At 40.0% G+C, this 15,867-nt stretch overlaps 1 protein-coding gene across 1 annotated transcript in view; it reads left to right on the top strand.

The window, feature by feature from the left end:
* DNAAF9 (dynein axonemal assembly factor 9) overlaps positions 1 to 15,867 on the top strand; it is a 77,527-nt gene that overhangs the window by 45,703 nt on the left and 15,957 nt on the right. Inside the window, exons 22-29 of the mRNA XM_036382502.1 lie at positions 2,257 to 2,403; positions 5,017 to 5,105; positions 5,314 to 5,409; positions 5,705 to 5,822; positions 6,606 to 6,694; positions 8,756 to 8,932; positions 10,754 to 10,879; positions 12,823 to 12,860. Of these exons, the coding sequence (XP_036238395.1) occupies positions 2,257 to 2,403; positions 5,017 to 5,105; positions 5,314 to 5,409; positions 5,705 to 5,822; positions 6,606 to 6,694; positions 8,756 to 8,932; positions 10,754 to 10,879; positions 12,823 to 12,860 (880 nt within the window). The remainder of the gene's footprint in view (positions 1 to 2,256; positions 2,404 to 5,016; positions 5,106 to 5,313; positions 5,410 to 5,704; positions 5,823 to 6,605; positions 6,695 to 8,755; positions 8,933 to 10,753; positions 10,880 to 12,822; positions 12,861 to 15,867) is intronic.

Genomic DNA, 15,867 nt, shown 5'->3' with positions numbered 1-15,867 from the left:
CCTTTTATTAAAAATATAATTGAGTCTCTCCCTTGGCCACCAGAGCAGTGTTCAGGCTCAGTGGGAATTGAGGGGTTAATGATGGCAACTCAGCTCTGCCCACCTCGAGGCAGAAACACTGGCTTAACCATCACTTCTTCAGGGTGGAAAAGAGATTATTTGTGTTGGTTACTGTTTCCTAAACACTGAGGAAAAAAAAACAAAATCAGTTTCCTTTAGTTTCCCTTTTGTTCAGGTACAGTATTCCCCATTTATTCAGTGACCTCCCTCAGCATTGTGCTGGGTGATTTCATCCCACAATACAGGAAACCAGTAAAATACAATAAAAATGGGATTCAATTGAGATGAAAACACAGCAGCTCAGAGAGTCTTACCTTAGCTGCCTTTTCTTGGACATCAGATTGATTGCCCCTCGTTTCAGAAGCTATTTTAACACTGACCTTCCTGGGATTGTTTGACTCAAGACACTCACTTTCAGAAAAGTTGCTATTTCTGGGACCTGGCCATCATTCTTGAAATGATGCCAGATTTTTGTGTGAAGCTAAGCCTTGACAGGGAGTGTGTTATTGTTCTACTGACTTGGCAGAATATGAGGGTGGAGGGTTTTGAAACTGTTAAGAAGTGACAGGAGAAGCAGGGCAATCGTTGGTCGCTCTTTCCAAAAGTTCCTGCAGCAACATGGATGGAAAAGAAAAAGGAGAATTAAATGTTCTGATTCAAATAAAAGATAGCAAACTTTGAAGTGATGCAAAATGCAGGTTTTTTTTTTTTTTTTTTTATTTTTTTGCAGCTTTAGCATGATGCCTGTGAGATATTCTTCTTTTTGACTTGAAAATATCTGGAATTCTGCTGCTGTGCTGTGAGGAACTGGGCACTGAGCTGCCCCTGAGCTCCTGAAATCCCTGGCACTCACGTAGGGCAGGGGAGATTCTGGCCATTCATCAAGGGAACAAATATTACCAAGCAATATTTAGATTTCACAATGACATGAACATCTTGTAAAACTTGGAGCTGGCTCCTTTCAACCTCGTGTCCGTGGGGATTATTGCTGCTGCTGCTGCTGCTGCTGCTGCTTTTCAGCTTTTTTCAATTTGTGGAGCCCAAAATGTTTTCCAGGAGCAGATTTTGTTGGACACTTCTTGTGCTGACAGCAGCATGGATGAGTTGGCCTTGAAGTCACTTCTCAGGAAATCTCTAAACCATCCTGAAGAATCCAGGATCAGTGGAATCTGTTCCAAAAGCCATTTTCTCTTAAATGAAATTGTTCTCTTTGAGGAGAATATTTTTGTATATTCTTCAGTGACCTCAGTGACTTTGGGAGGATTATTTTTATGATTAATCCCTCAGTCAGCAAAGCAGAGAGATTCTGTTTGCAAATGTCTCTGAGTTGATACCAATTCTTATGTAACAGTTCCCCAACTTGAGCTTTTTCTTCTCAACAATGAGTACAGTGAGTTCTTTGCCCATTTCTTTTGAAAGTGAAGGGGATGCCACTAAAATTCAGATTTGAGCCCTTCATAATTGAATTCCCATTTCCCAGAAATGCTTCATGCTTCTAAATTGTTCTGATTTTCTAAAACTTTGATGTGAAAAGGGTTATAAGTGAAAAGGACTTGAATATAAAACACTTCAGCATCCTGCAGATTTGTATCTAAAATCCTGACCTGGATTCCACAGTCATGGAATGGTTTGGGTTGGAAGGGACCTTAAAGACCATCTTGTTTCACCCCCTGCTTGGAACTCCTTCCACTTTCCCAGGTTGCTCCAAGCCCCATCCAACCTGGCCTTGAGCACTTCCACCACTCTGGGGAAAAAAAAAAACCCAAAACAAACTAAAAAATAACCCAAAAAAACCCAAGTCAGTATTTTCTCAGAAAAAAAAATGAACCTGAGTTCAGTTCTTCTGAGGGAAACACAACCTGAGGGCTTCAACCTCCCTTGTCACCTTTTTAGGTGGCATTGAATTCATTTTTCATCTGCTGTCTGTGTTGGACATGTGGCTGTAGACAAAGAGTTGTTTGAAGCAGCAGCAGAAGATGGGTCTAAATTTTGGTGTGGACAAGAGAAGATATTAAAATTTAATCTTTGTTTTCAGGACAAGAGTTTAGTGCTTCACTCAAACTCAGATCCTTTGTTTTGAGCCTGTGATATCTCCAGTACCTGCAGATATTTGTGCTCCACCCCTCCTGCTCCATCTCTGTGCTATGCAAAGTAGAAAATATTAATTTTAACTTGCCCTTTTTCTTTCTTTTCCAGGATTCCAACAGCATTGTTGCTGCTCTCTTTATAGACTTCAAAAGTTCTCTGCTTCCTCATCTCCCCATTGAATTCCACACCCAGAACAACTTTCTGATGATTGCACTTTTCCCCAAGAGAAAGATTTATAAAGCTTTTTATTCCCAGGTAAAGTGGGAAAAGTTTGGTTGGGGTGGGGGAGAAGCCACAGAATTGCTCTGTGTGTGTTTAAGATGTGTGAGAAACTCCAATTTCTGTAAGAATTTCCAGTGATGGTGCTGCTCCTTGTGTTTAATGCTCCCATGTGCTTTCACTTTGCCTTCTGGAGGCAGCCAGGGCTCTAAAATCTCCTTTGCTGAGCTGCATTTCAGTGTAGCTCTGGTGTCTAATTTGCTGCAGGGATTGTATGGAGTGGCAGAGGTTCCATTGTGTGTTTTTGTGGTCAGACACATTTGGATCTTGATCCTTGGGGAAGTGGAGTTAAAGTTTTTCAGTCTCCCATATGGCATTGTATTATTCCCTAAGTAGATTGGCTTCTTGCATTGTGCTGCAGAGGCTTTTAATAAACCCAGCTTTATAACAATAGTGCTTTTGAGGAAATGAGCCTGGAGATTTTAGGGCTTCACAAGGGTTTTTAGGATGTGCTCATCACACTGGCTTGGAAAAGACCACCTAGCTGAGTGAGTAGTCCCCACTGCTCATATTAATGGTCCCATAAAATCTCTCCTCCTTTTATCTTAAGTGTTTAAATTCCTCCCACTGTTCCACTCTGAATGGTTGGCAATCTGTTGTTTGTTTGTATTTGAATTTTCAGCCTATAATATTAATTCTACTTCTATATCTGTTTTATTTTTCTTTTCTCTACCAGAACACATCCTCGAGATACTCACAAATCTCAGACCTATTCTTTCTGCTTTATTTGGCCTAATAAAACAAAACCAGATTCTTTTCAATCTATGCCTATAAAATGTTCTTTTTTCTTCTGATAGTTGTAATGCTTTTCTTTTGATCTGGTTTTTGGCTGTAGATATCCAAACTGTTTGTAGTATTTGAGATGAGGGTGTTTGTTTCCCCTATTGCTTTTTCTCAGGGCTATTTATTCCTGTCCTCCTTTGAGTTAATTTTTTTGGTGAACAGTTCCACACTGTGGTTCATTTTGGGCAGTTTAAGTTTCTCATCTGGCACCACACCAGTTGCTTTCCTCAAGCAGATAAAACAAATCTTTTGTCTTCAGGATGTTCTCTCATGAACAAAACTCTTCATCAAATTGACTCTACCTGATTGTGTAAACCATGGAAATCTATTATAGTATTTTGTCAGTATTTACCTTCAGGTGTTTATTGATTTCCTCCAAAATTCTTTCTAAAAGTCTGTGTGCCTCACAGGTTACAAAGATTCACTGAAATTTAGGTGCTGCTTCTACTCTTCTCAATTATCTGGCTTGATACCTCACTCACTGGAGCTGTACTTGGATTATTCCAAGCCTCCTGGAATGAGGGAATTACAACTGCCCTGTTACCCAAATCTGGGTTTGTTAAAAACTGAGATGTTGAAGCCACAGAGGTGAAATCTGCTGTGCACGATGAGGTGATGCCTTTCCCATCCTCACTCTAAAGGATGCAGGAGGAAAATTTATTTAGGCTTTGGCATGTGTTAATTTCTCTCATTTTTTTCTTTGATGCCACAACAACTCTTTTTTAACCTTTCCCTAAGTTATATATAAAAGGTTCTGATACATTTCTTCTGGGCCTGATATATTTCGATATTTCTAACACTTGCTAGCCTGACCTATGTTTTCACTTTATCCCCAACCCTTGGACTCTTATGGAACACAAATTTCCCTTGACCATTCCTTTTTTCCATCCCTCCCAGGCATTTCTTTCAGTCCCTTCTGTGTGTTTTGAAGTGGTTGTTTCTTTAGCTGTGTGGATCCTTCTGCATGAGCAATATTGCCTTTGTTAATATCCAAAGTATATTTTATTTTGATGGTTTTTATCTCCTAGCCTTGTGTTTGGGATGCTGAGTTTTTAATGGAAAGCAGTCGTGTCCCCCCCAGTTGTTTTGTCTTGCAGACAGTTATTGTGAAAAATGACAATGGCTGTTGCCTTTACTTATGAAAAGAAGGGAAATTCCAAACACTGACAGCACTTTGTGATTCATCTGAATCTGATTTCTAGGTTCCCAGTGCCATTCAGATTAATGTGTCTTGGCTGGAGCAATTGGATGGGAGCCAGAACATTCCTTGGAGAAACGAAGGGTTTCCTTTTCTTTTGGGAGGGAACAGAGTTTTTCTTCAATTTTGAGTAATGATTGCTGCAATCTCACCTCATGAAAATTACAGCAGTGCTTCAAAGAGACTTGAATTAATTCAGTTCCTTCTGTAGAGCACTTGGGCTATAAACACCTACATTTCTATCAGGGAAAACGAGGCCAGATCAGTAAATTCCTAAAGCACTTCCAGTCTAACCAAAGAAAAGGTTGCAAAATCTGATCAGTGGATTTGGATTTTAAAATTGGAAGGGACCTCAAGGCACATTTCATTCCACCCCCCCTTCCACTCTCCCAGATTTCTCCAAGCCCCATCCAAAACTCAGACATTTCCAGGGATGGGGCAGCCACAGCTTCTCTAGCAGCAAAACTTTTATTGTGCAATATTAAATGGCTTAATATTAAATGTGAAAGTGTGTCTGTTTTTTTAGGTGAGCAAAACCAATTCCTAAACAAATTCACAGCAAATTTGGGAAAATAATGACACTCATGTATAGATCTGCTTTATTCCAGGTTTTCTCTTCATGGCATAACCAGACAAACTCAGGATTATCTTTAAGGGTTGTCCCAGAAGAATTCCTGTCTGAGGAACAAAAGAGGCTGTAAGTTCCTGCTAGTACAGTTACACAGAAGCTGCAATCAGAAAAATGCTGTTATTTATTGGTTTTGCTAATAATTATTTTTAAAAAATGGTGCATTCGTAGTGCAACATTATCTTTTTTTGTACCATTTAATATGTACCCATGTAGTTTAAAGACATGAATTTTTTAGGTTTCTCCTTTAACTAATTAATTAATTTTCTTCTTTTAGGCATTCCAGTGTTCAGAAGCTCTTCAATGCCTCTTTTGCTTCTGGGGAAAGATGCAGGGAGCTGAAACTGTCTGCTGCCATTCCAGGATTGGAGAGGTGAGAAATTACTTTAGTGTCCAAGGGATTCATTCTGTCAGAAATGAGACAAAATTGTTTTGGTAGATGTGATAGCCATCTAAAAATATTTCTTAAATAATTCTCTCTTTACACTAGGATGTTTTTATTCTGAGATAAATTATTTCCTCTCTAGTTTGACCTTTTCATACTCTTGTTTTAGTAATTTCCCAGTTATTTATATGGATGAAATATTTTTTGGTAATTTCCCAGCTATTTATATGGATGAAATCTTTTGCTGTCAATTGTAATGAAATAAACCTTTTATTTTTGGAAGGTTTATGCAGCACTTCACGGTCAGCAGTGTCAGCACCAAGCCAGTGATGAGGGCACATCTTCCTGTCCTTCTCCAGCAGTCAGAAACCATTTCTGACAGCAAAGCAGAAGGTGATAAGGTAAGGAAACAACTCCACAATAATTCCTAACCCTCATATAGAATATATGGAATATTCTGTCAGTAGTTCTGTTGTAGTGTGATAAAATACTAATCCTGTTCAGCCATGCTCTGCCTCCTCCTCCACTACCATCAGTTTTGTCTTTTTTTCTGGTTATATACTTAATTCTTTTCCATTTAAACAGTCTTTTGGAAGTACAAATGGCTTTTCAACCTGGTGAAATAGAGGCAGAAAATGAGGTGTAGATCTTTAGGTGAAGTATTTTCTCTAATGTCCAGAGAGACTTTGCCCTAAAGCAGCAGCTTGTTTTTATGAATTGCTGAATAATTTAACTGAATTGTTCTCTGGAACATAAAAGTCCTTTAAATAGCATAGAGGTAGCACATGATATTTAACATTTGCTGATATTATCTGTATAACAATCCTTTCTCTATAGGGGCAATAACAATTGTCCAGTTTAAGGTGGGCTTTAAATAGCATTTTCAGAGAAAATATTTCCTTGGAGCTTCCCAGCTTTTGAAATCTGCTGAAAACAAAGCCAAAGCAGCAGGAATGTAATCTTTCCTTGCGATATTGCTGGGGTCTGGTTCAGAGACTTTCTGACTATTAATAAACCCTCAGGAATGTTTTAAAATCGGATTTTTAGATTGGCTTAACTGTGGATTTTTAAAAAAGAAAGGAAAATCTATATGAATCATAGAAAACAGCCTTTTTGGTGTCTGCACCAGTGTTTCTGTGGTTATTTTGTGTTTAGACTTCCCTTGTCCTGTTTCTGTGTTGCAGGTGATCATCACCATCCTCACTGGGCTGCCCGGGTGCCGTTCCAGCGACCTCTGCTCTTTCCTTGTCACTTTTACCAAGGAGCACGGGAGGTTGGTACAGCTCAGCTTACACTGATCACCAAAAAACAGCTTGGCATGAAGGCAACAAAAAAATTTATCACTGTTTCATTGGGTGGTTTTTAAACCTCATTTCAGGCTGACAGGTAGATTCACCCTTAAATTTATACATTTAGACAGAAAAACAGCACAGGAGATTTCTTTGTTGCCTATTCCATGTGGTGAAGAACTTCCATTTATTGATTTGTAGTGATTCTAAAATGCTTTTTTTTTTGTTTTTTTTGAGAAAAGACTGTACTAACAGTCCCTGCCACAGCATTGTTTTTGATTTGAGGTACATTCAGGACATCTGTTGTATGCAAATGAGATAAATCTGCTATAGGAATTTGCCACTCTGTGTCTTGATAGAGCTTCTGAAAAATAAAAAAAAAAAATCCTACCCTTTTAATTCTTACAGCCAAACACCTTAGCATTTAATCTTAGCCATGTTCTGCACTGTTCTTTTACTTTTAACTCAATGTCTTGATTTTATCAAGTTGATTCAGAACAGTTTTGTGGTTCTGTTATAGGGCAAACACGTAAGGTGACTTTTGAAGGTTGTGTAATAACACATCTCCTCATGTTTTCCTGCAAATGTCATTGTTACTTTCCTTTTTTGCAGTGAAATATTTTCATGCCCAGAGTCTCGAATTGGATTTGTCTAATTTTTGTTTACTGCATCACTGCCAGTGATCAGAATTACTCATATGATGTACAGCTTTGAAAAATGCTGGTGAACATTGTTTTATTGAAAAACAACAAAAAACACCCACAAACCCCTTTGGCAGCCATGTAAAGAATGTGCATATGCTAGAAATGATAGAAAGCCAAATAAATTCCCCTTCCCCACGTGGAACGAGATCATGATGAGAGATGTGAAATCTTTGGGCTTGTCAAACTTCATTTTGATGCTGCTTGAAACTCAGTGCTCTGGTTTGAAAGCAAAACCAGTGAGAGACTCCAAGTCAGAAATATAATTTATTAGAAAAAGGTAAAAAAAAAAACCCCAAACAAAATACATACAATAATACAAAAAAAAAAACCAACAACAAACCCTTGAAAGAGTCAGAATACAACCTGACACCCTGTTGGTAGCAGTGCAGTTGAAATGGTGGCTCAGCCCTCCTGCAGTGCCAGCTGTGGTTCTGCTGGAGCAGGGATCCTGCACAAGGGGGGAGTTTTCCTCTGCAGCTCCAGGGCTGCTGGAGATGGGCCTGGGCTCCCTCTGGCCAGTGCAGGGCAGCAGAAGCTGCTCCTCTGGGAATGCACTGGGCAAAGGCTGCTGTGCTGTCCCAAACCTCAGATTGGATCCAGGTAGGAATGCTTGGCTCCTCCCTGGGCACAGCATCTCCCCATGGGATGATGGAATTGGATCAGCCATGCAGGGACACTCACTGGCCATGGACAGAAGAGAATTAATAATGAATGGCCCATGAACAGAACATATGTCACAGGCATATTTTATGAAAAATTTTTTCGTTAAGATCTTTTCTCTTGAGAAGCTGAGAGGCCTCAGAAATGAAATGTAAACAATAATTATCTGATTATCTGCTGCTGTGGAATGCAACAGGTGCATCTTTGATTGGTCTGATGTGGTTGTTTTTAATTAATGGCCAGTCACAGTCCAGCTGTCTTGGACTTTCTGATCAGTCACAAGATTTTATTATCATTCATTCCTTTCCTTGCTAGCCTTCTGATGAAATCCTTTCTTCTATTCTTTTAGTATAGTTTTAATATAATATATATCATAAAATAATAAATCAGCCTTCTGAAACATAGAGTCAAACTTCTCATCTCTTCCCTCGTCCTGGGACCCCTGTGAACACCACCACAAACAATTAATAATGAATGGCCCATGACCAGCAGATACCTCCCCAGAGGGAGGATTGGTTGTGGAAGAGATAAAGAAAACTGCCCAACGAACAGCAGAGAACTGCCCCACCTCTAAGAGATGGCAAATATAATACAGATTGCCTTCAGTCTAGGACAGTAGGGAGAAAACAGAAGTGCTGTGTGCCAGCTCCTGACCTGCCTTGCTCCCTGTGTGTGCCCCAGGTGGATTGTGTATCGGCAGACCATGGACAGCCCGCAGTGTTTCAGTGCCTCCCACTTCCAGCGCTTCCTGGCCGGGCTCCTGGAGGCCCAGCAGAACCTTGGGGTCCATCAGCCCACCCTGAAGAGCACTGGGAAGCCCACTGGGAAGAACAACAGGCTCCTGGTGGTGCTGCAAGGGTAAAGAATCCAAACTCTTGGAACTCTTGTGTAGAATAAGGCAATTCTGGTTTACTTACGGACCAAACTCATCTTTTCTGTCCCTGTTGGTTTTGTTGCTCCCGTTGAAATGGTGTGCTTAGCTTTCCTCCCATGGTCTGGGTGCACTCACAGCCCAGAACCCTCTGTGCTGGGCTGGTCCCTCAGTGTGGGCAGCAGGGGAGGGGGGATTCTGCCCCTGTGCCCTGCTCAGGTGAGATCCCACCTGCAGAGCTGCCCCAGCTCTTAGGTCCCAGCAGCAGAAGGACCTGGAGGTGCTGGAGAGAGCCCAGAGGAGGCCATGGAGCTGCTCCAGGGCTGGAGCCCCTCTGCTCTGCAACCAGGATTGGAGAGCTGGAAATGCTCACAAAGCTCCAGAGAGAGCTCAGAGCCCCTTGCAGGACCTAAAGGAGCTCCAGGAGAGCTGGAGAGGGACTGGGGACAAGGGGGGACACAGGGAATGGCTCCGGATTGAAAAGGGGAGATTTGGGTGGGATATTGGGAAGGAATCCCTGGCTGGGAGGGTGGTGAGACCCTGGCACAGCTGTGGCTGCCCCTGGATCTCTGGAGGTGTCCAAGGCCAGGTTGGAGCAGCCTGGGGTAGTGAGAGATGTCCCTGGGTGTTGCAGGAGGTTGAACTAAGGTGACCTTTAAAGGTCCTTTCCAACCCAAACTGTTCTGTGATTCTGACTCCAGAACTGCCAGCAGAGATCAAACTGTCAAAAACCTTGTTGCCTGATAGAGCAGGTGATAACAGAGGAGGGCTTAGTGATGTGTTTTGGATAAATGCCATTTTCCTTGTGGGATAAAGGTGAAGACTGAGCCACCTACCTGTGTTTGACATTTCCATCTCCAGTGTAGCATTTGAGAGCCAGGATCATCTTCTGAGTCATTAGAAGGTGACACAAACCGGGGTGAGGGAGGCACTACCCTGATCTGGCTGCAATGAATTCCAGCTCATCCTTCTCACTGAGGATGTGCAAATGGAGCTCAGCATTTTCTTCATTATGGTCCATTCTGATAGTGTTAAAAACCATAATTTTTTCCATGTTGAAGCCAGATTGATTTTTTTTTGGTGTATAATTAGTATGGATGGTGTTAAATCCATTGATGGGCAAAATTACTGATACTCTGGTAGAGCACTGGCTTCAGGAACAGATCACTGGAAGTTTTCCATTCTTTATGGATAGTTGGGTGTTGGTGTAGGCAGCTTTAGAGTAGCTGGAGTTCTTTAAATATCCCATTCAGCTGATAACTGAATAGAAGTTTGTAGATAAAAGTTTGTAACTGGCTGAGAAATAAATACCTGAACTGAAAACTCAGGTTCACCTAAGCCTTGATGTCATACAAAGATAAAATGCAGCAGTGGTGGTGGTCCTGATAAAAAAGGGATGCATTAGTGGTAGAAACATGTTTAAATTGGGATGCTGATAAGTGAGGAGGCTGTTATTTTATTCATTTTTTAACTCAAATTGTGCTTAATTTGCTTGGCATGAAGTGTTTGTGTTATATTGTGCTTTTTGCAAGCTGGACTTGGCAGTTGTTCAGTGCAAAGTTTACACTGTTTTTCTCTGGATTGTTAATAATTTAATTTTAATGTAACTTCCAGTCAGTTTATTTGCTGGATTTGCTTGATTTGTCTGGATTTGCTTAATTTGTTTGGATTTGCCAAGCTCTGAGCTGCTTTCCATCTCTTTTGAGAGCTCTTTTGGAAATCCAGTTTTCCTCCAAGCCATCAATTTCCTCCTGAGTAGGGAAGTGTTCTGGATCTCTGAACCCATTTTGCATTGTGGATTCTTGCAGGTACACTGATGTTATTGATGTTGTGCAAGCTCTGCAGACTCACCCTGACCCAGATGTGAAATCTTCTTTCATCATTGGAACAATCAACACCTGTGTGGAGCCTCTGAGCTGCTACATGGAACACAGGTGTGCTTTGAAATATTTGTACACATTTAAGAGCAGATATGTCAATTTTTGGTATCACTTTTATAATAATTAGTTATTTGTGGTGGTTAATAGCCACTTAAATCCCATAAAATTGCTTAATAATCCATCTTGGAGGAACTTGGAAGTGCTGTTTCGCTTATCAGGATGGCACTTGGTTTCCACTGGGTATGTAATTATATAGAATATCAGTAGAAGTTCAGCTCCTAGAAGAGTAAACAAGGATTGTTTAAGTAAAAATCCTCTGGTTAAGAGCTTTGTAAATCTGAATAATTTTCTTTTTTGCAATCTTGTAGTAAGGCAGATTAAAAATGGAGATGTGCATCTCATGGGTTATTGATTCTGCCACTACTTTTGGATGTTTAAAAAGACTTTACAGGTTTCAAATATGGAATTGAAGGGAAACAATCCCTGAAATGGGGAAGGGAATGACAAAGCACGGAAGCCAAAGCATTGCAAGTGTTAAAATCTGATATCCTGGGTTACTTCAGAGCCAGGGTGGGGAGGAAATGGTCACAGAGCCAAGTCACTGACCTTTGGAAATAGTTTGGTTTCATAGTAAATGTGTGTGCTCCAAAGTTCAACAAACATGGGAAGAATCATTTCTCAGACCTACCTGTAAAATTGTAACACTCCAATTTTTTAATTATGCCTTGCAGCTGATTTGATAAAAGTAAGTTCCAGCAGTTAGAGTTTTTGGAGTCGGTAGCACTGCTTCTGTTTGTGACCAAACTGTGCATCACAGCTTAGAGGAGAGCTGCCCAAGCAGTTTCTAAAAGTGCATTCCTGACATTTCCTGGCTGTTTTGAAACACTAACCAAGGTGCTGCTTGTGCTTTGCAGTAGTCAATAAATAGACCTTACCTTGCTGCTTCTTCTTGTCTCTGTGACAAAGATACCAACCAAATATTAAAGATTACATAAAGAAAAATGGTGAATTGATGCTGGAGTGCTGTTTAAACTTGTTCTTTCCATAATTCTAGGAAAGACAAGTTCCATTTCTGTTTTATTTTTAACTCACTAACGTGTTCCTAGTCCTGGTACTGTGTAGTGTTTAGCAGCAGCCTGCAGTCCTTTCACACTGTTTTTCTCCTCAAGTGCAGAAGCAATTGAAGGCAGAGGCTCAGCCTGTGCTGCAGATTATTTCTATTTTGCTTTGGAGTTTGTTCTGATAAGAATTTCCCAAGCAGCCCCACAGTGCCAATGGCAAACCTTGCAGTTGGGAAACTTTGGTGATTTCGCTGGGAGAGTGGAACAGAGTGGATTTCATGTCTGGCTTGAAACTTGCACTCAAGAAAATCAAACCCATTTCCTGCCTCAGAGTTCATCACTGCAGAGGTCCAGCTCTTCCATGAGCATTGCCTGAAGCTTTTCCCCATTCTGAATTAACAGAGCAGGGCAGGGGAGAGGGGAAGGGAACAGGTAAAATGCTCTTCTTGAGGGTTTGTGTCCAGGATAAAGCTCCTGAAGAGAATTGTCACATGTCTGACACAGCAGCAGAAATTGGCATTCTGTACATCCAGTCTTTCTGTGGAAAGTTCCCACTCTTTGAAAGGCACACTTCTTTAAGGCAAACTTTAAATTCCTATTGTTTAAATAAGAATTAAAATAACATTGAAGCATTTTCTGCTTCAATTCTTAGAGTTCTGCTTCTATTTCTTAGAGTACAGAAGAAATTACATGGTGGGAATTAGCTCTTAAATCTGTTGGAGAATTGAAACCATCTACAAAACTTGATTTTTGGGGGAAAAGTCCTGAAAGACATAACCTGTGAGGATGTTGCAGTTTCATGGATTGAGGAAAAGAAGCATGAAAATGGTTTGGTTTTGAGAGATTTTGAGATTTTGTCAGCACCCAAGTGAATGTAAATGTTTTACTTAAATAATAGTATCCATTCTTGATATGTGAACTTTTTGGTTTTTTTAGGCTTCTTTTTCCCAAGTTCTTGGACCAGTGTTCACAAGGTATGTGTCACTTTTCCTGACTTTGAGCTCTAGAGAATTGGTCATTGTTGAAGGAGAAACTGCAAAATGCCCAGGACAAGAGTAACTGATTTTCTTACAGTCAAAATGCTGCAAGAATTCCAAATAACTGAGCCATGTGGCCAAATAAATACCTGTAATTATTATTTTGTGCTATTAGTACAGGTAGCCAAAGAGTCATGATAAACTTTTGGAGGTAAGAACAGACAATTTCTGTCAAACATAGGCAGAAAATGAAAAAATTCTGGAGTATCATCCATTTGAAGTCCTCATGTGCAGGATGGGTTTCTTAAAATCATGAATTAAACATTAATTAAAGTGCTCACATTGAACTGTTGTAACTGGGAGTGAGGTGGGTTGGATTGGAGTTCCACCCTCCTTTGGGGATGTGTGAGGAAATGGAGCTTTCCTTTCATTTCTGCTCTATCAAAAAGGGAAAAATGAGGATTTGTTCCCCAAATCCTCCTCTGGGTGTGGCCTGGAGGCTCCTTGCAGGGTGTTCAGTTTTCTGTCCTGGCTGCACTGTCCTCCTTGCCAGACTTGGGAATTAAAGCAGGATTTGGCATGAATGGGAAATGATCCTTGCTCACCTGCCCTCAAATCCCTGCCCCAAGTGTTCAAGGCCAGGTTGGGTTTATTTTTGGGTTTATTTTGTCTTCATATTTAAATGGAGTTGTTGGAAAATCAGAGTAGGATTCTGTGCTCTTCTGGTGGCTGCTTAAATTCTGATTGCTCTGCTTGGCTGCCAGAGTGCTGCCACCTCTTTTCTTGTGTGAAGAGAACCTTAAAGAATGAAGTTGTGAATAAGCTGGACAGAAAGTGGGTGCTGTTATATAAATCAATATTTTATTTGGAGAAAAGTGTTGGTACTCCAAATTGGAAAATGATCATGTGTACAGCAACTGGTTAAATTGAAGAGAGCAGGAGAATGTTAAGAATATTAAGAATTATTAATAACTACAGAGAGCTTAAAGGTGCAAATTGTTTTATGAAAGAATAAATAAAACACTCAAAGTTTTGTTTTTCTTCAAGTGAATTTGTGCAGACTGGATTGGGTGACAATTGGTCATTGTTGAAGAGAAACTGCAAAATGCCCAGGACAAGAGTAGCTGATTTTCTTGCAGTCAAAATACTGCAAGAATTACAAATACTGGAGGTTGGAGGAATGTTCTTGTGGCAGGGAATAATTTCTGCACATTGCCAAGTGTTGTCATCCAGGTCTGTGATACAGAATGTGACATCAGATGGCTGAGAGGTCCCTTTGTGGAAAGAAATAGTTTCACAAAAATAGGGGTAATTTTTGTGTAAAAGGTTCAGGAGGAAAAGTATGCTTTGAAGTGAGATGAGGCCCACTTAAACTTTCCAGACAGAGGCAGAATTGTGCCATGTGTGCAATAGAGAATTTACATCTGCATAATTCATAGAATCACAGACTGGTTTGGGTTGAAGCGACCTTAAAAAGCATTTAGTGCCACCCCCTGCCATGGCAGGGACAAATTCCAGTGTCCCAGGGTTCTCCAAGCCCTGTCCAGCCTCTCCTTGGATGCTTCCAGGGATCCAGGGGCAGCCACAGCTTCTCTGGGAAAAACTGAGAGGGAATTCATTATGGTTTCACACACCTGGGAATTCATTTCTGGTGCATTAACAGCAAGATTTAATGAGACATTCACACAGAGATATTAATTCATATTTTTGGAATGTTGTGCACCCCAATATTGTTTGTTTTGCTGTGTTACCAATGGGTCAGGACTGTGTTGTGTTGGGTTTTGGATTTATTTTTGTTTTGTTGAAGTTGGGATTGAAGGTACAGGAGTGACAGGGAGTGCCCTGGCCAGGCACACACAGAGCAGAGATTGATGGAGAAGGTACCAAGACTGTGGTTTGTTGGTTTTTGGATTTATTTTTTTTGTTGAAGGTGGGATTGATGATTGAGACGATATTTTGTGTTTAGATTTAAATGTTTAGTTTTTAAATTTATATTACAGTTTTATAGGTAGGGAGTTTTGTATTTAGTATCTTACTAATAAGGCAACTATTTTTTGTTATAAGGTTTTTTAAGGTTAAACTAGCTAATTAAGAAATGATACTTAAATTGTTTTTACTTTTAACATAATAATTAATTACTTGAAATCCACAATGCAGACTTTTCTGTCTAATTGCAAAATCCTACTCAAACTTATGAAGAAGAAGGTGAAGAAGAAGCTTTTGTTCTAAAACTTTTGTTTTCTGTATATATTACTGTATTTTAAACTCCTAAACTCTAAAAGTTTTTTACTTTGTGATATTATAAGCTACTTTTAACATAATAATTAATTACTTGAAATCCACAATGCAGACTTTTCCGTCTAATTACAAAATCCTACTCAAACTTATGAAGAGGAAGGTGAAGAAGAAGCTTTTGTTCTAAAACTTTTATTTGTTTTATATATATTACTATATTTTAAAACCCCAAACTCTTAAGTTCTTTACTTTGTGATCTTATATGCTTTGAACTAAACTATACACTTGTAATTTTAGTGTTATTAATTAATTTTGGAAGCTTTCTTTATGGTCAAATGTAGTGTTTTCTTGGGAGTTAGGGGCTGTTAGTACAGGAAGTCTAAAATTCTCAGTATCTAGAGCTCTAACAGTGTTGTACTGGGCTTTGTAGAGATCTGAAACCAGAACTTTGTGGGTGTAAAAAAACCAAGTAGGAATTAATTAGTAGGAATTAATTAGACTTTGGATCTGTCCTTTTTCCTTCTATCTTCACATGTGGGGAGTGAGTTTGTTTTGCCTTTTAGTGCCTTTCTCTGTATCACAGAGGATTCTGGACACGTTATCAATGTGAGATTTTCCAAAATTTCTGTTTGGAGAGCCTCAAGACTGACAGAGGCAGATGGAGATTGGGGACAACTGACAAAGCCAAAGACCAACAGGAGTCTCCTGTGCATGCTTCCTTAAATTTCTCCAAAAATTCCTGCCACCATCTGTGTGCTGTAATTCCCTT

Source organism: Molothrus ater, chromosome 4 (assembly GCF_012460135.2).
Source record: "Molothrus ater isolate BHLD 08-10-18 breed brown headed cowbird chromosome 4, BPBGC_Mater_1.1, whole genome shotgun sequence".
Classification (NCBI taxonomy): Eukaryota; Metazoa; Chordata; class Aves; order Passeriformes; family Icteridae; genus Molothrus; species Molothrus ater.
This window is presented reverse-complemented; position numbering and strand designations above follow the sequence as displayed.